Below are 23,401 nucleotides of genomic sequence, written 5' to 3'. Positions count from 1 at the left end.
TCCCAAGTCTCTCTAAGTACTGCACTCCTCATCTTTAAAAGGCGATGGTAACATTACCTTTGGTATGATGGTAACCCAGAAGTTAGTAAAACAAAATGCCATCTTTTTTTGGTGATAACTGTTTACAATCATTCCTTGGTACAAAGGAAAAAAGCGGTAGTTAAAACGCTGAGCACTTAAAGCAAAAATGGAATTCTAAGTTCACTCTTGACTCTTTCTTGTCACGGAAGAAAAGAACACAGTTAATTTAAGGACCTTATTGAACAAACGGGCAGAGACTACAGCTCTGAGCTGAGTGAGAAAAAGGGCAGAGCTTACAAATTGTAATATGTCTGAGTCTGGAAAAATATTCCGGATCAATACGCACTTAGCTTGGGTAAGGAGAGATAGAGTAATTTTTAAATGTAGAAGTTAAAGTTACCGGGAAAACTCACATTTTTCTTTGTATTTATTTATTTATTTTTTTAATTTTTTTAACTTTTTTTAAATTTATTTTTGAGACAGAGAGAGACAGAGCATGAACGGGGGAGGGGCAGAGAGAGAGAGAGAGACACAGAATCGGAAGCAGGCTCCAGGCCCTGAGCCATCAGCCCAGAGCCCGACGCGGGGCTCGAACTCACGGACCGCGAGATCGTGACCTGAGCTGAAGTCGGCCGCTTAACCGACTGAGCCACCCAGGCGCCCCTTTTCTTTGTGTTTATAATTATTTCTGAAAATTGTGGGTTTCCCATTTCCTCTCAAGTTATTTAAAAATTTGAGGCAGATAATCACATTTTGTGCTTTCTATGTGGCGTTTTATGAGTAAAAAAATCACATAATTTATGTTTCCTTTTTAAATGCAAGGACCTTCTTAGTTAATCGTGACGAATGGTACCCCTGTTTTAAAATGAATTAATTGTACTTAAAGGATCATAATTGACTTGAACACATGCTCCTTCCTTACTTCCCTTCTGTTGTGCCTCTCTGGTGAAAAGTGGGCTCCACTGAGTACATGTTCATAACCTAAAAAAAAATAAATAAATGAAACAAAAGAAAGTATGACAAAATAAGAGAATACAAGACTGGCTTGCAGGAGGTTTTTGAATTGCAGGTGTAGCGTCTGAGAAATAACCAGCCTCTCTCTGGCTAACCTGTGAATTACAGCTTTAAAGGGATAGTGACTCTTCCGTTTCCCGGAATGGCAAAATAGGAGCTTTGGCAGGAGGCGGTCGGTGGGTCCTGATCTTTCTCTGGCAACGTACAAAAATAGATTTCATTTGACAAACTTAAGAGGCCCTAAAACTAAAAACCGTCTGAAAATTCTAAAACGATGCAAGGCAAAAGTTAGGTAAATGTATTACAGCAAGCATATTAGGTTGAAAATAAGAAGGAAGCACAGATTACAGGGCCTCCAACAAATGGGAATTAATTTTTATCATTCGATAAAAAATAAACATGGGTGTAGGTATTTGCTCGTGTTGGTTCAACTTCTCAAGCATGCTATCGAAGACCCACGATTTTTATGCATTTCTGCGCCTCCAGCCTCAGTGCTGAACTTCCCTCCTCATGTCTGTTACCTCATGGACGGCTGCTGGAGCTCCGGGCATCAAAGCCAAGTTCAACAGAAGGAAAGCGGAAACACCAGTGGCAGCTACATCTTTCTCTGAAAAGGAGATCCTCTCCAGCAGACTTCTACTTCCGTTTATTGGACAAAAACGAGATATACGACCACTCCCAGCCAGATACAAGAAAAGCTGACGAATCAAACATGTGACGCAGAGATGTGGATTTATGGCCGGGGCTGGGCATATTTTCAGCTTGAAAAAGATGGGTTGTCGCAGCGAAGAAAAGTGAGCTATCTACACCAATGAACACACTGTGGGAACCTCTCACACGAGAGGAAAAACAAATTAGGAGGGCTACTGCCCCCGCCGGGAAAGAGTGTGATATGACAAGGGCCCTAATGGTGGCATTTGTACCAGCTGACATTCTCTAGCTCCTCCCTCGGTACTATGTAGATACCCAGAGGGTCAGGATCAAGCCCAAAATCCAAGACTAAAATCCCAGGGGGACATTTATGTTCTATGTTAACATCCAAAAAAAGAGTTAAGATACATTCTGATCATTTAAAAAATTTTTAATGTTTATTTTTTATTTATTTTGAGAGAGAGAAAGAGGAGAGAGAGAGAGATACAGAGACAGAGACAGAGACAGAGAGAGAGACAGAGAGAGAATGAATTCCAAGCAGGGTCTGTGCTGTCAGCCCAGAACCCGACATGGGGCTTGAACTCACAATGAGATCATGATCTGACCCCAAATCAAGAGTCAGTCGGTCAACCGACTAAGCCACCCAGATGCCCCCATCCTGATCACGTTTAAAAGGAGCGTGAACCTCACTGAGTCTACTCAATGGCACGCTGGCGTGCTGTAATAGTTTTAGGTCGGATCAGTGGAAACGCTAGACTTTCTGGTTAACATAGCACCTTCTCCACATGATTACGAAGGATGATCAGAGCCCAGCTTTCCACGTACGTTCTAGGGACCCCGGTCAGTCCTCCAATCTCAATTTGCATAAGAGTGAGTTTGAGGCGTGGTTAGTAGAACAGCACATTGGTTAGAAGCCCATAGTCATATTATTTTTGACAAAATGATAATAAAGACGGGGCTTCGCATTTATTGACTATTTACGTGATTAGCTATTATATGCCCAAAGATCTTAGGAATCACCAAATAATCCAACCCACACCCCCCCAAAGGACACACTTGGCATCAGTTTCCCCTAGAGAAATATAGGACAGAGACACAACATCCCAGCACGGCAGCTTCGGGAATTTCTCGTCTGTGGAAGGGGTGCTGAAAACAGACAAGGAGCTGGTCTCTGGGATTCAAAGTCACAGGGCAGGAGGGAGGACATGAGATTCACACACAAGGGCACAGGGTCCCCCTCGACTTGGGCCCCTGAAGTCCCCAAAGAGCCATCATCTCTTCTAACAGGTCCCTGGCATCCTTGGCTTCCAGGGCTCCCAGCAAAAGGCGTGCCAAGTTACAGAAGTAGCCTGAAGCTGTGACTTCTCCCCAGATACTTAGAATACTCGCATTATTCTCCGGTCCAGAGGACTTTTACTCATCAGGGGCCGTTTGTACCCCAAGCAGTGTTGCCTAATAGCATTTATCAGGCTTCCAAGAGTCCGGAGCTGGAGAGTTAAGCAAAGGTGAACGCTTTCACAGTGTATGTTCACATGCGTCTCAGATCGTCACGTGGTACACTTTACGTACCTTAGAGTTTTATCCATCTGTTCTACTTCGATAAAGCTGGGGAGGAAAAGGAAGTGAATCCACAGCAAAATTTATCTTTCAAGAGAAAAGATTTTAACACTTTACTCACACATACATTGTTTATGTAATGTTCACAGCAAGCACATGAGGTAGGTGACAGTGTTTTCATTACAACAGGGACTCACTGGAGTGAAACTAGTGACATTTCTTGGCTCGGGGAGCAGAATTCTCACAGTAAAAGGCCATGCCTTCCATAACTCCAGGAAAGGAAAAGGGAATACACTGAGGGGAGGGTACACAGAGACAGTCTCAGAGACGGTTCTTTAAAAGACTATTTAGAAATTTTATAAACATCAAGCAACTTATACTTTTAAAAGCGTCAAATGCCTTGGCTCTTTTTGTTGTCGCTGTTGTTTCCTTTTACACCCTGGAAAACCTAAAATGATTATTGACCCCATAGTTTTCTTTAATACAAAATCGTTTTTGTTTCTTCCCCAAAGCCTAGTTCAGAATAAGCTAATGCGTCCGTCGTGACAATTTGTGTTTCTGACTATTTGCTCAACAGCACTTTCTTGATTATGTGTCTACAAAATCCTACAACTAAAGAAACACAGAACACGGTTCAAAGGTGCAGAAAGTAGCCTTAAGTCGGGCTGCGAAAATCTCCCTAAGCAATTCAAGCAAGTTCCCAGAACTCAGAGGAACTTGGAAGAATGTTTATAATTCAGCCTTTGAATCTGAGACATCTCACTCATTCTAGAGACACCTGCATCCCACCTCTCATTCTTTTATTTTGTCTCCAAAAACAGAGAGGAAGGCAAACCGTAAGAGACTCTTAAATACAGAGAACAGACTGAGGGTTGCCGGAGGGGAGGTGGGTGGGGGGCATGGGCTAAATGGGTGACGGGCATTAAGGAGGGCACTTGATGGGATGAGCACGGGGTGTTGTATGTAAGTGATGAGTCATTAAATTCTACTCCTGAAACCAATACGACAGTGTATGTTAACTAACATGGGTTTAAGGAAAAAAAGGCATTTTCTGTTCTTGCATCATTTGCCCCAGAAACAAAACTTAAAATATTTCACAACTGGTATAACCCAGGCACCAACTAATTAAAACAGAAGCTGCCCATAGTGCTGGAGAAGATTCTGGGACCAATCTATATAAACGCTTTCTAAGGCATTTTCACTTACTACTGAATCAACCCTCATTAGGTCAACCAGCTTGGTAACCCACTGGAGTCAAAGAAGGGAGATTCAGATGAATATTTGGCCATGTTCTTTGGTGCACACATAGGTGAATACCAGCACTACGTTTTCCTCTTCCTTGACTTGCAGTGGGTGGAAGACTGGGAGAGGCACAGAATATTGTTCAGGTAGGTGACATGACTTTCAGTTCTTGGGGTATCATGGTACTTTGGTGATTTCTTATTGGGAGCAGGGTTGGAGAATTTTGATCTCTGACATTGCTGCAATACAGCCCCCATCACTTTGACATATCCACCAGTAAATCCCCTTTCTTCTACTTTCTCAGTTATAAAATAAAAGGCTTTGATCTAGGGTTGGGAACTTCAAACTGGCTATGAAACAAGAGTTCCTAGGAAGTTGAAAGTGATGCATGGCCGAGTTGCAACCTAGACATGCCCTGTCGGACCCTCTACAGATTTTCTTTTTGGGGAATTTGCATTTTAACAGCCCCCAGGAGACTCTTCTGCAGCCAATCCAAACTTAGTATGGAAACCCCGTACAAGATCAATGGTTCACAAATTTTTGTTTATATCGGGAGATTCCCAGACACTATTTAGCCAAACTGTGTACTAATTGATATTTATGTTCCCTTTGAGCCTATTTCTATGATTCTTTCAGGTGGTATCATTGCCACCTTGTTTCTTCTTGCCTCCTAGGTTCTGCTGCACATCAATCTGGGACATCCCTCGGATAGTGGCATCTGCCCAGGACCGACTTCCTGAGAGCATCCTTCACCTCCTTGTTCCTCAGGCAGTAGATGGCTGGATTGAGGAACGGTACAATGACTGTATAGAGCACAGAGATGACCTTGTTGTGGTTGAAGGTGGACATGGCCTGGGGCCGTGCATAGGTGAAGAGGGTGGAAGAGTAGTAGATAACAACCACTGCCAGGTGAGAGGCACAGGTGGAGAAGGCTTTGCGACGTCCCTGGGCAGTAGGAATCCTGAGGAGGGCAGCCATTATGGCAGCATATGATGAAACCACGGCCAACAGAGGGAGCAGAATCATCACCAGGGCCAAGAGGAAGTCTACTAGTTCTGCGTGCTCTTTGTCAGAGCAGGTGAGGTTGAGTAGTGGGGAGATATCGCAGAAAAAGTGGTTGATGACGTTGGGTCCACAGTAGGACAGCCGGGAAATGAAAAGAAGCTTCATCATGGAGCTCAAGAAGCCACTACCCCAAGAGGAAGCAGCGAGGCGAATGGCCAGGCTGGATGGCATGAGACTAGGATAACGGAGGGGCTCACAGATGGCCAGGTAGCGGTCATAGGCCATGACGGCCAGCAGGACACATTCGGTGCAGGCTAGGGCAATAAAGAAGTAGAGCTGAGTCATGCAGCCTACGTAGGAGACTCTACGCTCCTGGGTAAGAAATGCTCCCAAAAGCCGGGGAACTGTGACATTGACGTACCACAGCTCCAGGAAGGAGAGATGGCCAAGGAAAAAGTACATCGGGCGGTGAAGGCTTGGCGTGAGCCAGACTGTGGAAACGATGAGTGCGTTCTCCAACAATGTCAACAGGTAAATTGCCAGGAAGAGGACAAAGAGGAGGCACTGGAGGGGCGGAGAGGTAGGGAAGCCCACCAACACAAACTCCGCTATGTGGCCTCTGCTCCAATTTCCCATCGTCTCTGTCCACGTGACCACCTGAAAAAAGAACAGGAAGAACGAGAAAGCCATTCCCAACCACAAAAAAAAAAAAACCCAAAATGAAATAAAATGAAATAAATAAAATAAAATAATAAAATAAAATAAATAAAATGAAATAAATAAAATAATAAAATAAAATAAATTAAAAAATAAAATAAAATAAAATAAATAAAATAAAATAAAATAAATAAAACAAAATAAAATGAAATACAATGGAATAAATAAAATAATAAAATTAATGAAATAAAATTAATAAAATAAAATTAATAATAAAATAAAATAAACAAAATAATAAAATAAATAAAATAAAATAATAAAATAAATAAAATAAAATAAATAAAATAAAATAACAATACATTAGCTTGCATAGTGTAAACTTGACATGTACTTTTGGTCATGCATTTAAATAGTTGCCTGGAATCTAATTTTCACTGCGTGTGAGTACTGACGTTTTAAATGAGATTCCTATGTCACTCTTTTATATGTTCAGTGAAATCTAAATATTGGTGCTATGATACCCACCAATACCTGTTTCAAAAATTATATAAGCACATGTGTCTTTAAACTATGGACATTTTACATTGTCTCACTGAACTCATAATTCAAAGTATTGTAATGTATTTTTATAATTACAAGCCTTTTATTGATTTCTCTGTATCTATCTGCATGTTTTGGGGTTTCCTGTACTTTTGAGGCTGTGTTTTGAAAAGACTTTCTATTAGATTTTATTTGGTAATCAGCATACATTTCACCAAAGCAATAAAAAAATACAAGACAAATTTTACAATGTTGTTTTTTTTGCGTATGGTTTTATAACACGTACTGCCCTTGTTCTCAATTCTTGTGTGCATCCGTGAAGACTACTTATCATCAGAATGAGAGTGGTTTCAGCATCCACTGTTTCTTATTTTTATTTGGGAGAGATAAACACTGAGGAAGCTAGTTCCCAGAAATAAATGGCATTGACACACCGCAGCTCGGGGAATGGAAGCTGCTTTGTTGTAGCAATAACGCTAAATTATGTGCACTTTCTATTAGTTATGTGCCAGAAACTGCACAGTCATCTCTCATCGAAATGATTTTTATTGATCTATTAGCTGACAACTGAGTCAGCATCCATTCAGTTGTGCTGAAAGGAACAGGCTGGAAACGGCAGACTTTGAAAAGGCCGTGTGGCCCAGGACAGGTCGCTCCGTCTCCCCGCGGGGACGCTGGCACCTGCACTAACTTCCCCGTGCGACACTTTGGCACAGTGAGTGGGCCCTGCCTCGCCTTGCACAGAGGGTTTGAAAAGGAGAGTGGGAAAGGAGAAAAAAGTACTTTGACTAGTGGACTAATTCTAAAAAGATCTGATAAGACTGTTGAGAACCAGGGTCTGATCCCTTTAGAACGAACGATTCCTACCTGGATCTTGGAAAGCCTTTTTGTACCCTCCCGGACATAAACCTGGGTTTGGGAAGCGGACTTCATGCGTCAGAGACTTTTCTGAGAGCAAGTTTGCAGAGGACTGGCAGCAAGTAGGGGGGAGGGGAGGGGAGCAGGACAGGAAGGAAGGGCAGCAGCCCTGGGGCTAAATGTAATAGAGGATGGGGAGAACTCAAACGGGGTGGCTGGAAATGCCCGAGAGCCAAGTCAAGGGCATTAGATGCTGCCCTAGACTGAGCAATGACAGAGAGTCTGAAAAGGAAACTGTCCTCACCCTCTCTTCTCAGTAGACAGGGCTGTGCCTAGAACCCTAAAATATCAGTGGACTGAGTTCCAGCCTTGGTCTGTATGACCTTGAATCATCTACTCCGTTTGGATATGTATTTTGTAACGTACACACACTGAATACAAACTAGAGTTCTTTCTAGCTGCAGCACCTGAGGGTCCGGGGAAAGAAGCGGTTAGAAATGGGGTGCAGAGCGGGGGGCAGGCTGAAAAATACACTGGTTTCAAGTATGTTTGAGGCCAGACTTGCTCTGCAGCCCTGAGCTGTCTGCTGGTTCCAACGCAAGCCCGCAAGTTGTGCCTCTTGCCCCCAGAGGTGCCCAGACCCTAGCTCCTGCCCACTCCTCAATATCACTTCCATCATCCTGGTTTCCAGGATGGAAACAAAATGCTCTTTGCTCCGCAGACCGGCCTGCTGTTGCCAAGGACTTTCTCCTGCAGCCAGAGCAACTCTGGCCCCTCATCCCTGCAGGACCCCACCTTTCTGTTCCCTGCTCCAAACCTGCCTTCCCGTTCCGAGGAGGCTGTTCTACATTGACGGCTTCTGACTCTGGACACTCAGCTTTCTCAGGTAGCTCTGAGTTACCCGTGTGCTGTGTGCACTGATCTCCTGTGTCGTTTGTTCCCTTACCTGCCCACCCCTTTTCCTCTAACTTCTGGGCTATGTCTTGTCCCTGTGGTGAGTCTTGGAACAACTGTCCTCCTCTGCTGCTATCTCCATGTTTTCATGAGGTCAGGGCAGCATTCTACCATGAAGACAGAACGGGACAGATGAGCCCGAAATTTCAACGTTCACAGCGATAAGTTCTTTAAACACGCCCTTCTCACTTGAGAGCAGAGCTTCCAGAAAATAACTAATGAGGAAGATCTCTAGGAGGATTCCATTGCATTTCCCCTTAGAACCAAGATTAGCTCGTTACCCATCGATCTTCTCAGAACTGGGTGACGTTGTACATTCATCTTCCCTTTGCTCCTCTGATCCCTTCTACGTCCCCTCCCTCATCCAGCACCTGTCACCCCCTCCAGGTAAGCCAGAGCCCTTTAAGACACCTGTGTGCTCTACCTCTGGTCTTTTGCACATGAGTAGACACCATTCACATCAGTTATCCTGTGAAGACTTTGTCCAGGAGTCCCTCACTTCTATTGAGACTACAAATCTATGACCAGATCTACTAACAGATTGGGCTCGTTTTGCATTTACCTGGATTCTCCTTCCTCAAGAGCAGAAACTCTCACTGGTTTCTCTACCCTCATTAAGTCCAGTACTTGGCATATAAAAGATACAAATAAATCTCTATCGAATGAGTTAGTAGATAAATAAAGTAATAGTTTAGGAGCTTGGGAAATTGATGCTTCTCTGTTTCAGAGGTAGAAGGCTCAACCTGCTTTCTGATCTATCCAACAGGGATGCTGGTATCTCCTGCTGGTGACATCGGCCATCCTGACTCTGCTAGGCTGTGTGACAATCAAAGACATGATCTGTGTGAGAAGGATCTGCCCACAGTGTGAAACATACTTATTATTTTAAAATACGTTAGTGATCCCAGAGGTCTGTGGGCTTAAAACCATGCAGACGTCACTGGGACAACCCCACTGGCTATTTATACCAGCATCACTGTCTGGACTCCTGGCTACCCCCCCCCCCCACCACCTCCTCGGTGCTATATACGTGGAGCCAGACTGGCACCTGCCTGGTCCCCAGTGGCCCCCCCTAGGGAGCCACACAAACCATCGGCCAGGGCCCTGCACACAGCCATCTCCCATTTTTAGAGAAAATTCTTTCTTCTGTTTTCCTTGAAATCCACTGGATTATCACAGATTGAATAACCATAACTCACTTAGTAAAGAATTTGGTGAATCAAAAGCTGACTTCCGTCTGGAATCGTAATTACTGTCTCAGTCTGTGTCCACATGACTCGTAGACAAGAGATAACAAAACTGATAGGATGTGCAAGGCATTGAGAACTTTCCGTGTGCTGGCTGAGTCCCCCCAACAGTCCCAGTGAGTGCAAGCATCTTTGTCCCCATTGATAGATGGCACAGAGAGATGAGAGATTTGTTTTTTTTCCTTCAAGATCACAGATCTAGGAAATTGTGGAGCTGGGACAGGATATACCCAGAAAATCTGGCCATGGAGATACGGCAGCAGACTGAGTCACCGTCCCGCACACGCCCCCTGGGTCTAAGTGACTGTCCACTGGTGCGGCCAGAGGGACTCAATTGGGCAAACACAGAGGTTTGTGTTGCCTCATCTGTGCTCGAGCAGTCAAATTCAAACAATAGTTTCTAAGCATCATTTGAACTTGGGCTGGGAAGCTCTGGACGGAATATGGTAGCTACAGATTTGGTCCTGCTGTAGGGTAAGGAGAGGACTACTCTCCAAACATTCGAGACAGGTCCCCCACCTGTCCTCCCGTCAGCCTCTGCTCTCAGGATTCCCCGTTTCCAGACACAGTTTCCTGTCCTTTCCAACACATCCACAGAGCCCTAGCATGTCACTTTAATGGAACTGAGTAACATTCCTTATACTTGTGAACATTTTAAATGACCTTCTCGGGCATCAACTCCATAACCATAAACATTTGGGTATGATTCAAACAGCAGTGGACTCAATATGAGATGTTTGCGTGGCTACACTTCTTTTTTCAGATGGTAAGCCAATGGAACAACTGGAGAAAATGCAGAGATTTTCAGGATTGTGAGGGATCTGGAAGCCATAGGAAATGAACGGAGGATCCCGCACCTCTAACCTGGATGAGGCAAAAATTTCTCACGGAGGTTTGCCTAGCTCCTTGCTTGCCTGACCTCTGCATCCATTCATCTGCTCTTTCTTTGGATGTTTGTCGGGCTGGTTACATGTTGCTTCTGGACAGGTGCAGTCAGCCCCAGAGTCAGTAAAGCTGGTCCCTGCGTCTTCTGTGGTGTGACAGGACAGAGGCTTGGCAGGTGAGCCCTGAAGCAGATGGGGGCAGCCGTAACCAGCCCTTATCCACCTCATCATTGGGGACATAGCCCCTTAGGACACATTGTCATGGCGACCTGAGTCTCCCCAACAAGACTGGGTCCAAGTCAGTCAGAGGCCATACATGATACAGTGAAAGAGGGACGTCTGGAGACAAGAGCCCTGGAGGCAAGCAGAATAAAGTTCTTGAGTTTACCCACGTACTGCCCCTATTCTCAGGGGAGCTAAGGAGGCTGTCTGTCTAAACAGTGGATACAATGATAATTCAAGTTTAAAATTCCATGGAGGAAATAGAACAATAAAGTAAGAAAGCTACAGACAAATGAATTGACTCTTTTTTGGAGGCTATTTTTTTTTTTTTTTGGAGAATTTGTCAAACTCTAACAACCTCTACCTCAGTATCACTTGTCTGTTAATGTGCGAGGAAGAGACGCTTCGTCTCTGGTCCGTAAATCCGTAGGCTCCAATGGGGGAAGAAACTTTCCCCGCTCGTCCGTTTTTATGCCCCTTTGTGAATAGCACTGGGCTAGAAGAGGGCACAGGGGAGACCGCCAGACGGTGGGACTAAGGCCATGCAGGGGAGTCATCTCAGATGCTGGATTCTGGGCTCAAATCCGTATCTGCTTCTGAAAATGAGGGGTTTTCCTTGTCCCACAACTCTGGGTTCCGGCCTGCCTTTCATGCCCAGGCAGCTCCTGAGCCTCTCTGCCTACTGGAGCTGTCACAAAGGGACAGGTTACCTCACTGGAAATGTTCCAGCAGAGGTCAAGGGGCCTTCTGTTCAGGATGCGATATTGGGAAGGGAGCACACTGCAGTATTTCCCACTTTTCCCTGCAAATCAATAGGGTTACAAACAACAGTACTTTGCAAAAGAGTAGATGATGCTGGGGGCACCTGGGGGGGGGGGCTCAGTCGGTTGGGCGTCCCACTTCGGCTCAGGGCATGATCTCCCAGTCTGTGGGTTCGAGCCCCACGTGGGGCTCTGTGCTGACAGCTCAGAGCCTGGAGCCTGCTTCAGATTCTGTGTCTCCCTCTCTCTCTGCCCCTCCCCTGCTCACACTGTCTCTGTCTCTCAAAAATGAATGAATGTTAAAAAAAAAAATTAAATAGCAGATGATGCTGTAAGTAACGAGGGAGCAGAAGGTGAGCTGACATCTGCAAACACCAGCACTCCAGGTGGGATATACGTGACATTTCTCAGACACTCCCAGTGTCCGAGAACAAAGGAAAGGAAAGAAAACAAGTGGCTAACTGATAGAGATCACAGTCATGAGGGATAGGAGTCTCCATCAGCTTGCAAATGTCTTTGTAAGTTACAAGGAAAAGGCAATCTTATCAACAGTGGAATCTCCAGAAACCTACAGACTCAGTTTCCTGGAGCCCCAACATCACCCTCCCTTCCATAGTGTTGTGGGGAACAAAGGCAAGAAGGAAATGGCAGGTAAAATTAAATTTCTTTAGGACCTGCATGCAGCCCATTGACAAATACTTGAGGCAAATACAGAGTATAACATTTCTCCAGGACCCCCCTCTGGTCTTAATGTTAATGCCTCCCTAGAGGGAAAACAACCTTAGCTTGACAATTGCAAGCCCCCTGGCATCTTACGAGTCCTCTTTAGCATATGAAAGGAGGTCTCTCTTTCTAAAAGGCTGGTATATGCGGCAATATTAGAAATAGTGTCTTTAGACAGAAATGCTGTCTTTACATCTGTCTTTAGAGTATAAACCTGGAACTAATAAAAGGCAGTCATAAATATGATAGAAATACATTTGATAGATTTAACCGGAGGAACAGAATCTAGAGAAAGAAAGGAAGATGAACAGAAATGCTTGAGGAATGGCCGCTGGCAGACCAAAGAAGGAAAGAGGCCAAAAACCGGGCCAAGAAAGGAATCACAGGCAGACAGTTCTGGAGGGTAAGAGGCCAGACAGTTTCAGAAAGGGGAGGGGTGAGGAAAAACCAGAGAACGTACTTTTCGTAGTGAAAAGAAACAGAATGAGATGCTCTCACACTTTTTCCTATGGATCAGGGAAAAAATACCCAGTTGCCATGTAGAGAGCACTTACTATATAGTGGGCACTTCGTTAGGCATTTTGTCAAAGCTCAATTATATTAACGATATCATGTGGCTACAGTTTCGACTACCGAAAGTTCCAAATTAAAATGGCTTAAATAAGATAGAATTTTATTTCTCTCTCATATAACAGCACAGTGACCGGCAGCTGTGATCAGCAGGGTTGGCTGGGCAGTTCGGCTTCACAAGGTTGTACGAGCCACGGTGGGGGGATTGGCTCCGCCATCCTCAAAATACGGCTTCTGTTGTGGGGTCCAAGTCACCCCGTTTTCTTTGTCCTTTTCCTGACCTCGCCCAGCTTTCAGGCTCCCGATTGCTCTACTGTTTTCAAGCTGCCTGGAAACAAACAAGGCTCCACAGAATTGTAACAAATACGGGCTCCTTTGAAGGGACAGCTCCAGAGGCCAGTGTCGGAGATTTGTTCTGACCCCCAGGACTCCTCCTGCCTGGCTCTTTCCCATGTTTCTCAGGGGCTTCTTCCGTGATGCGGGGACATTGAGGCAGAGAGGTCTTGTCTGGGAACAATGGCCCACAATATGGCTGACACCATCTAGTTAGTCATCTTGTGTGATGTGTGTACTTGGTGCTCCCACAGAACTCCGTGAAAACTCAAATCCACATCATATCATAGCTGCCTGGCCTTTCCACAAGAAGAATGCGAGTTTAGCGACGGGAGAAAGAAAAAGCACATTTCCTTTGTGTTTTTGTTTTCTGCATAGCCAAGTGCAGTGCCTTGAACAGAGGAAATTCGTAAAATGTATAGAAGAAACAAATGGACACTTTTCACGTTCAGGTTGAGAACGGAAGCCACCAATCTCTTATTTTAGTTCTTCATTGATTGATTATATTATAATATTGTTCTATTTCTTATTGACAAGAGAGAACATCTTAATGCTTTCTATCAAGGGACTTCCGTAGTACAAAAATTTCACAAAAGCTAATGAGAAATTAGGCCAGAGACAAAAGCCTTGGGTGGTGACCTGTTTTAGATCGTCAAAGAAAGATACAGTCTCAAGGAAAAGGAGTATGCATATTTCAGGTACACGGAACCATGTGGCTATAGTTATTTGCTTTAATGCAATTTATCACTGCAGGCTAATACTTTGTATGGATATACGTACTATAATTTGTCTATATTGGTGAATATTTGAATAATTCCCACCTTTAGTCTATTGTTTTCTTTGCTACCTGAGACTAGAACAGTAGATGGAGTTCTCCAAAGTATATGGATTTCTCCAAAGTAAGTCTGTAATACCAGACTGTTCTCTGAAGTGACTGAGCCCATGGATACCCTTACCGGGAATGTATAAGAGTTCCTGTGGGTCCAATGACGTCATCAACACTTGTTACCCTGGCCTTCCAATGCTCAGTCACTCAAGTGGCTGCGTTGTGGCAGCTCACTGGGATTTTAATGTCCATAATCATGCTTACCAAGGAGAATAAACATCTTTCCACATATTTATTGGCTATTTTGATATTTTCTTTTTTGAAGGATCCATTCAGTAGCTTTTGACCATTTTTGCTATTGATTGAATTGTTCTATTTTCTTCAGTTTTTGGTAGGGATTTTACATATACTGTGTAAGAGCCTTTTGTCGATTGTATGTGTTGTTTATATTTACTCTCATTCTATGGAATTCACTGTTTAGTCTTTATATTTTAAAATAAAACATAGATCCAGAAAGTCATCCAAACAAATAGAGAGCTTACTCAGCTTTTTTTTTTATCAGTTTTTTATTTTAACTTTTTTTGACCAGATGAAGGAAGAGAACTTGGCCAGCAAAAGAGTCCCTCTGTGTGTCCCTCCTTATCCCAGCCTCTGCCCTCCAAAAGTAATCACTGTCTTAAATTGTACATTAATCTTCTCCTTCAGTTTCTTTTCAGTTTTATGTGACTTGTCTGTCCATTTGCTGGCCAATTCTTCATTAACGAATTTCTGAATTCCAATTCAATTGATCATCTCATTTTTAGTTAAGATTTTAACGTCCAGTTTAAACAATCTCTCATGTCCCAAGGACGTTGTGAAGACAATTTTTTTCATATCAACATTTAGAAGGTTTATCGTTCTGCCTTTCACAGTCAGGTTTTGATACTCAGAAACTGATTTTGCCGCTGTTGTTGTTTCGGGAGACAGGTTTCCTTTTGCCTCTACGGATACGCAACTTTGCAAGTGTGAGTTTTTGAAAAGTCTATTGTTTTCCAACCGCTCTGCAAAGCCAGATTTATCATAAATATGCCCCAGTGCCCACGTGTGCGTGGGTCTTTGGGGCTCTCTTCTCCATGTTGGTGTCTTTGAAACGTGGACCACTTTCACACTGTGGCTGCATGATGAGACTTGATATCCGGTAAAACAAATCATGTCACGGTATTCTTCAAGAGAGTCGTGGCTATTTGTAAATCCATATTAATTTTAAATCCCCTTATAGTTTTCACACGCAAGAAAGGACACTGTTGGGATTGTCCCTGGGATTTCTTTGAAACCTAAGTTAGCATGGGGAGAATGGGCATCTGCACCGCACGGAGTCTTCTAATCCGTGACAAAGAGCACCTCATCATTTGCATAGGTCTTTAAGGTTATTTTAATAATGCTTGCAGTTTTCCATACAGAGGCCTTGCATGTGTTTTGTTATATTTATTCCTAGGCTTTGATATTTTTGAAGCTTCAAAATGTGATATGTTTTTTATTTTTAATTTTTTTTTTTGTTTGTTTTCAGTGTTTATTTTTGAGAGAGAGAAAGGGGTAGAGAGAGAGAGAGAAACACAGAATGAAGCAGGCTTCAGGCTCTGAGCTGTCAGCACAGAGCTCCACACGGGGCTTGAACCCACAAACCTCAAGATCATGACCTGAGCTGAAGTCGGTCGCTTAACCGACTGAGCCACCCAGGTGCCCCTGTGATTTTTTAAAACCAGGTTCCCATTGTTGCTAATTTATGGGGATGCAGTTTATTGCTTATGTACCAAGTCCTTAACCTTATATTGAAGGTTAATTGTAACGATTTATCTGCAGATTAGTTTTGGATTTTCTAACCTAGAAAACTATAATTCATGAGAAATGACTATTTTTCTTCTTGTGTAATCCTTCTGTCTTTTGCTTCTTTTTCATTGAACTGACTGGAATAAGATGGCAAAGACACAATGGGAGAAGCTGTTCTTGTTTGGTTGCTGAGCGAGCAGGGATGTATTTAAATGTTTCACAACTGAGAAGTTTGAAGTTTCACAATGAAGTGAGAAGTTTGATTGTTGAATCCCCTGTGCATCTGAAACCAATGTAACATTCTGTGTCAACTATACTCAGATACAAAAAGAAGTTTGATAGCCTCATTAGTTCAATGAAATTTCTTTTTTTATGTTTATTTATTTATTTTGGAAGAGAATGACAGTAAGTGGGGGAGGTACAGAGAGAGCATGTGAGAGAGAATCCCAACTCAGGTCTCAAACCCACGAACCATGAGATCATGACCTGAGCTGAAATCAAGAGTCGGATGCTTAACTGACTGAGCCACCCAAGTGCCCCAGGAATTTTTTCTTTTTTGATGCCTATTATGCTAAAAGGTTTTATTCATTCCCTGAATGAATATTAAATTTTATCCAAAAATTTTTCTTCATCAATTAAAACATTCCATGATTAGTATCCTTTATTTTGATAACGTGATAAACTCTGTTGATAGATTTCACATGTGCCTACCTTGAATTTCTGGACTAAATCCAACCTGAGTCTCACAAGTTCTGCATCTATGCTCCTGTGTGAGATTTCAAGATCCAGTTTCTAGACCCCAATTTTCATTCCCATCATTGTTTAGTGATATTTCCTCTCTTAATTTCTTCATCAGTCTCACCAGGGAACAACAATACAATTGATTGTTATTTTCAACAATCCACCTTTGACTTTTTTGAACCACTATATTGTATACTATTATTTAATTAATCTCTGTTATTACCTATTCATTTTATTCTTTACAGTAGTGTGGTGTTCATTCTTGATTCCTTTCCCAGATTCTTGAGAGGAATGCTTAGGTTATTAACCTTCAGTCTGTAAACTTCTGTCATATGCATTTTGGAGGCCGTGTATTTCCGTGTAAACACTGAAAAGCTATATCCCACCAGCTTTGACCTGTAGTGTTTTCATTTTCTCCAATTCAAAATATTTTTCTAGGATTTGCAAGAATTTTTATTTGATTCATGACTTACTTAGAAAGTGTGTTCCTTGACTTCTACACATATAGGTATTTTCCAGCTCTCCTTCAGGTACTTATTCCTATCTCAACAGTGAATATTAATTAGGCAACTAGCAATGCCTCCACAATCACCATATCATGTAGATGCAAGTTAATTGGTCCAAATTCAAGTTCAGGAATGTTAGCCTATACTTCATCATATTCTCTATGACCACCACGAGTGGGTAAATTGTTGGCATCCATTTACAAGGCTTTATGGCTTCCCTAGATTGGATAGTCACTTCTCAGGGGTGGAACCAAAGTTCAAGAAACATTGTCATGGAGTCAGGGAGCACAGACTGAAGAGGGGACATATTCTGCCTGTATGTGAGGCACAAGATGGTCCCAGAGAGGAAAATAGAGCCATGGCAAGAGGTCACTGGAACCAGTGTGTGCATAATATTTTTCATCCATTGTCTCATTTAGCTTAATAACTTCCCTGTAAATGATGGAAAACAGACATTGTCCCCACACTTTTCATATACTTGATGTGCCCAACACCCGAATACAAATGTTGTGTCCAACCTGAGAGAGCACGAATTGGATTAACCACAGAACTGAGGAAAGAAGTCAGAAAATTCCCGAGGTTTGATGCTGTGTTTATCTGCTTTCCTTCTTTGCAGATCATATCTCTGCCAAAATTGTTCCACAATACCTTTCATTGTCAAATCATTCAATATCATGATGCGTGGTTTTTAAAAAATATTAGTTATTGCATAGCTTCCTTTTAAAAAAAAGTGGGGATTATTTCCTGAGCTCATCCATGGAATCTACCAGAGACTGGTCACACAGGCTCTCCTGCCCTGTTTGCTCACTGGATCAATGTTCCAAGATATTCTGTACTCAGAGTGAGCCCTTGAGAGTTACTTGAAGTACACAGTCATGAACCGTGTTCTTACAAACCTTCAGTAATCATTATGGCATAGGACTTATCAAATATACAAACCAATCCATGTATGCACAATAGGCCGTGGATGATTTCTACACAGGCTTCACCTACGAGAAATGGTCAATCTCCTGGGAGGCACAGCCCATCGCCTTGCAACATAGCCTAGAAAAACTCCTCAACCATTGTATCTTTAGATAATTTTTAAGCATCTCTTAGTGTTGTGGTCACAGGGATAGTTTTTGCCTTCCACAATCTTGCTTTACCCATGCCTTCAGTAATACAGGATATCCAGAGCTGACTGGCAGAAATGTAGTATCTTCAGGAACAGCCAGTGCTGGTAGAAGTGGGGGCAGTCGAGCAACGCTCTTAAATAACTAAGGAAATGTTTGTGACTGTTTACCCAGACAGTCCCTGGATTTCACAAATGCCAACTACTGAAAAAGGGCAAACGCCACAGACTTCTGATGTGACATGATAAATGCCTACTGATAATGGGGGAGAGACAGTCATGTAGCAATTATCCAGGATTATGTATTCCAGAAACTCCTCTTTGCAAGCAGCTTTCTGAACGCATTCTTCATGTCTCTATTCCTGAGGCTGAAAATGAGGGGGCTGAGGAAAGGGGTGATGACGGTGTAAGGGACAGCGATGAGTGTGTCATCTCCTCCCGAGCCTTCAGGCTTCAGATAGACAATAGCCGCGAAGCCAAAGTGGACGATGACCACAGTGAGATGAGAGGCGCAGGTAGAAAAGGCCTTCTGCTTGCCCTCGGCTGAAGGGATCCTGAAGACAGTGGACAGAATGAAAACGTAAGTGATGATAATGAGCAGAAAGGTGCCCGTCAAGGCTGACACCGAGACCATTGTTACAACGAGTTCGGTGAGGTCGCTGTCTAGACAGGACAGCCTCACCACGGCCCGCATGTGGCAGAAGAAATGGTGGATGAGGTTGGGGGTGCAGAACGAGCCCCCGAATATCAGTGCGGTCTCTGTCACAGAGATAAGGAAGCCTCCGGCCCAAGCAGAGACCACCAGGTGCCCACACACCACATTGGTCATCAGCAGTGGGTATCGGAGAGGGTGGCAGATGGCCAGAAAGCGATCGTATCCCATCAGCGTGAGGATGATGCAGTGAGTGCCACCAAGTCCCAGGAAGAAACACATCTGCAAGCCACACCCCGGGACTGAAATGCTTCTCTTCTCAGTGAGCAGGTCTGCCAGCATCTTGGGGATGATGGTCAGCGTGTAGCAGGTCTCGGAGAAAGAGAGGGCACGGAGGAAGAGGTACATAGGGGTGCGGAGAGATCTGTCCGCCCAAGTTAGACCCAGGATGGCCAGGTTACCTGTGAGGGTGAGAAGGTAGAGGCCAAAAAAGAGCACGAAGAGGAATGGCCGCACGTGTGGGTACGAGGAGAAGCCCACAAGAACGAATTCTTTCAGGACTGTCTGGTTGGCCTTCATTGTGGCATGTCTGAAATGTGAAAGAAACAACAAGTAAATATTCAACTCTCCGTTATTCTTTGAAGGTTGTGGTGTGAATAAGACAGATGATCAGGGAGTTACGATGACCAATTGATTCTTCAATTTGTGTGGCAAAACACCATGTGTATGTAGGTCACGGGTTTTCCTAATTTTAGTTCATTTGTTATACCTTTATTAGGGGTGCAATTACTGATCGCTTGGTGGGTGACAGAAGACTCTTCGTGGCTTATTGTTTTAGCAGACTTTATTGGCTGGTAATATCATAAGAGGAAAAATACTGTAATTAATGTCTAGATAAAGGAAATTCAGGTGTCTGAGGTCGGCCAGATTTGGATCAGACTCTGAATATAAAACCATTACCAAGTAGCTAATAGACAGAGAGAGTCAGGGTCTGACAAAGCAGCTTCCACACAAATATTGTCTGTAAATATCCAATGGGTAAAGATTCATAGTGGGTTTGTTAGTAATTGGGGACCAAATGTAGACAATGGCTTATAATCATAAGGAAGCCCAAAGTCATGAACTCTTCTTGGAGGAGACATTTAGGTCCCGTATATGAAAAGAAATAAAGAACATGCTCCCTTCCCTGTGCTCTGAGGAGAAGGAAGATCGGATACTCTAGGACCCTCTGGATTAATATTGATTCATTACAGTATGTGGATCGTACGGACAAACAGTCTTCATGCAGGCTCGGTGCGGGTGGAGGTGAGATTTTGCCCATTCCTTTGATGCCAAGACCAGTATCTCAAAACATAAATGCTAGAGATTCTACAACTTCTTTGATATTCTGCATTTGATGTAATCCCATACCCCTCTGACATATATAGGACACATTCCCTCAGCTTTGGATTATATTGTGTTTCCTCACCCACATGTTAATATATTTAAGAACTAGCATTGAAAGCTCTCCATTTGTCAAATTAATTCTAATGTTTATTGGCTCGATTCTTGACTACGTAGATGAGAAGCTGAGGAATTTGTATGGCAGCTGAGATTATTTCCCTCTTTTTAAAAATAAGAGAGTTGTGTCTATAATGTGGCATATTTGTAGCTAGATGCCAACTGTTTGGATTTAATTGTACATTCGTTGCATTTGTCTTTGTTTTCTCCTTCCGTAGAGAGTCGATGGTCATAGATCGCTGTATGTCTCCGATCGCTAATATGGAGCATTTGAAGAAGGTAATGATTCCCAACATGTGCACAGATAGGTTAGTGATCGCAAAGAGGCTGAATCGAAAACGGTTTCTGTTTTACCTTGTTATTCAGCACTGGGCGGAATGTTGAGCCTAGAGACAACGAGTGTTTCCAGCCTTAAGTAGATTTGGTTGAGGCTAAGTGTAAGCATTCCGTCAGCAGAATCCAGCTGGTCACTGACAGTTAGAAGAAGCAGTCGGGAAAGGGTCTGAATCACTATTATTTTGAAAATGTTCTGAATTATAATTAGACAATTTTTACATATAAAGAAATATAAATAAAATAAATATGATATAATTATAACCTTTTATGATGAAAGGTGCAGCAGTGTGGACTCTATCTTAGGGATCTCTTGATTCTTTAGTCCTCTTTGACCTGACATGACTTCCTTCTTCCTCAACCTCCCCTGACATGTGACTCATCTTTCCCTCCACCCTTTCTCCTTTCCTGTTGCATGTTTTCCCCCCCTGTGTCCACACCTCACCTTCCATAATTGAGTAATTATCTCCAAAAAAGAAGTCTAGAGCATTATTTTGCCTTCCTGCCTAAGGCTGTATTCTGATTCACCCTCGGACTTCCTTCTGAGGCCTTTTAGGCAAACCTCCTCAGCATCCAAATTGAGCATGAAACTCCTTGGGATCCCCACCCACACTTGCAGATTGTTGTTCCACTTTGCCCTGAAAGAGCCTTGAGAAAACTCTGGATTGTCTCAGAAGACCGTCTCCCCTCTCAGAAATGCTAGGTGCCATACGCCCTTCCGTTATCACTGAGCCATTGTGAAGATTTCCTGCCTCAGTAGAACACTGTACACACTCACGTTTCCAAATTCTCTAGACTCTCCACGGGAACCCTGTCAGTAGACCAATTAGACAGATAGTGGAACCAAAAGATTGCCTAAGTACCCCAAAGTGGGTGAGAGGAGAGAATATTGGCAAAGTGATTGTTTTTAGTACCTGGGACCCATGGGGCAAAATTGAAGCTCTTTGACACGTACGAATTGCAGGACGGTCTGATTCCACACCATACGCCATATCCCCTCCTAAACAGCCAGGGGGGTTGTGTTCCAATCCATCATTTCATTCAGAAACATTTTGAAAATGCAAGGAATCAGTAATACGTATTCCAAGACAGCCTTCCTTACTTAATCTTACCTGACTTGTGAGTTAAACGCCTACTTGGTGAATCAGCAGTAGTAGAGTGTGAATTTCAGAATCTCCCTCTACTCCTGGCATATTTGAATGTGTGTATATGTGTTTAGGGGCGTGAGAATATTATACCCCACTCTACCCTGACTATGTCTGAAGTTGTCCCCAAATCAAGTTGTATCAAATGTAATTTGCAATATGGATCCACTGAAGAATGAAATACACACCCTTTCCAGAGTCGCAGAGAAATGGTACTTTGGAGAAAGTGCAGGGACAATTAATCATGAGGAAAACAGCCTCCAATCACTACAAGGGTTTCCTACCTTGTGTCTGTTATCAGCGCCCCAAAGCCGATTCAGTGTTAGGGTTCTATTCTTCCATGATGGTCTTCACACAGTGGGAAGCCTGCTTTGCTCTTCGCTCAGAAGACACAGAGATCCACTTAGTATAAAAGCCATTGTCTAAGAGCCTGTGGTTTTAACTTTGTCACTGCTAGTTGAGTGACCTTAGCAAAGTCCTTGTGGCTTCTGGATCTAAGTTTCCCCAGCTGGGAAGTGATTTGGTGCCAGCTTTAGCTTTCTGTGGCCCTAGAGTTTTCCACACATGCCATGATCTGATTCTACCACTCCTTGAATCACAGCGGTTGAGAACCTTTTCTTCCACCGGTTTTGAGATATTGTCTGATTATGATTAGCACTTGTGGGTCCTCAGCTCTAGAGGTTTGGCTCTGGTTAGGAGACCCAAAGGGATTCCTCTCTTCTTGCATCAGAGGGAGCAGGAGAACTTTCTGACTCAACTTTGTAATTTTCTCTCATTAGTTCCAGGGCTGTTTTGTAACATGTGACCAGGAAAACTCTGCCTGGAATCTCTGGGGATTTAAAGCTTGCAGAGTCCTAGCTAGTCCATGCTAATTCCTCAGTTTGTTTGGCAGGAAGAGAGTTAGTTGCATCCCTCATGCTTTCTCCTCCCCCACATTCTGGGCCTTTCGTCACCAGCTCCCTCCCTGCCCCCACCCCGCCTTGGTAATTAGGAAGGGCTCAAGGTTTGAGAACTGTACTCTGAGGGAACTCAGAAAACTATAACGAATGTGATGTGCTTAAAAAAGAATTTTTACCTTGGTGGAGAAAAGATGATGGAGGCAATTTGATTCAACTACCCAACTATTAGAACGTGTTTTAAAAAAAAGATTGGCTATCCTAGTGTTGGAAAGGATTGGAAGTATTGTAACTCATAGACTATTGTTGGGAAATTAAAAATTATAAAATGTTTTAAAATTTAGTCAAGCGTTTTATTAATTTCTTAGCATCTTGAATGCATTCACGTTCAGGGAAAGTGGACTTTCACATTTCTCTGCACCACCCTCTAAATACAACTAAAAAGCGTGGAAACATCTCAACACTCAGAAAAGGGTTCTGGAAGAGGAATCATGGCGAATGGATTGGCCAGGGGTCTCAGCGCTTGAAGAACACCACCTCAGAGGGTTTCCAAGGATCTCTTTTTTATCAAACACCATGAAGTCCAGCTGGGGTGTGGAGAGCTCTGCAACCTGCAATCAGCAAATGTCCACAGGCAAAGGCAAAG

General features: G+C 43.2%; 2 protein-coding genes across 2 annotated transcripts; both read right to left on the bottom strand.

Annotated features, from left to right (window-relative positions):
- Positions 1-5,172: 5,172 nt before the first annotated feature.
- Positions 5,173-6,126, bottom strand: LOC122212133 (olfactory receptor 6P1). Its single transcript, XM_042925831.1, has one exon. It carries the CDS (start codon positions 6,124-6,126, stop codon positions 5,173-5,175), a length of 954 nt encoding a protein of 317 aa, XP_042781765.1.
- A 12,401-nt stretch (positions 6,127-18,527) lies between these two features.
- Positions 18,528-19,460, bottom strand: LOC122211563 (olfactory receptor 10X1-like). The gene has a single exon (XM_042924797.1). It carries the CDS (start codon positions 19,458-19,460, stop codon positions 18,528-18,530), a length of 933 nt encoding a protein of 310 aa, XP_042780731.1.
- Positions 19,461-23,401: the final 3,941 nt, after the last annotated feature.

This window comes from Panthera leo, chromosome F3, assembly GCF_018350215.1.
Source record: "Panthera leo isolate Ple1 chromosome F3, P.leo_Ple1_pat1.1, whole genome shotgun sequence".
In the NCBI taxonomy this organism is placed as follows: domain Eukaryota; kingdom Metazoa; phylum Chordata; class Mammalia; order Carnivora; family Felidae; genus Panthera; species Panthera leo.
This window is presented reverse-complemented; position numbering and strand designations above follow the sequence as displayed.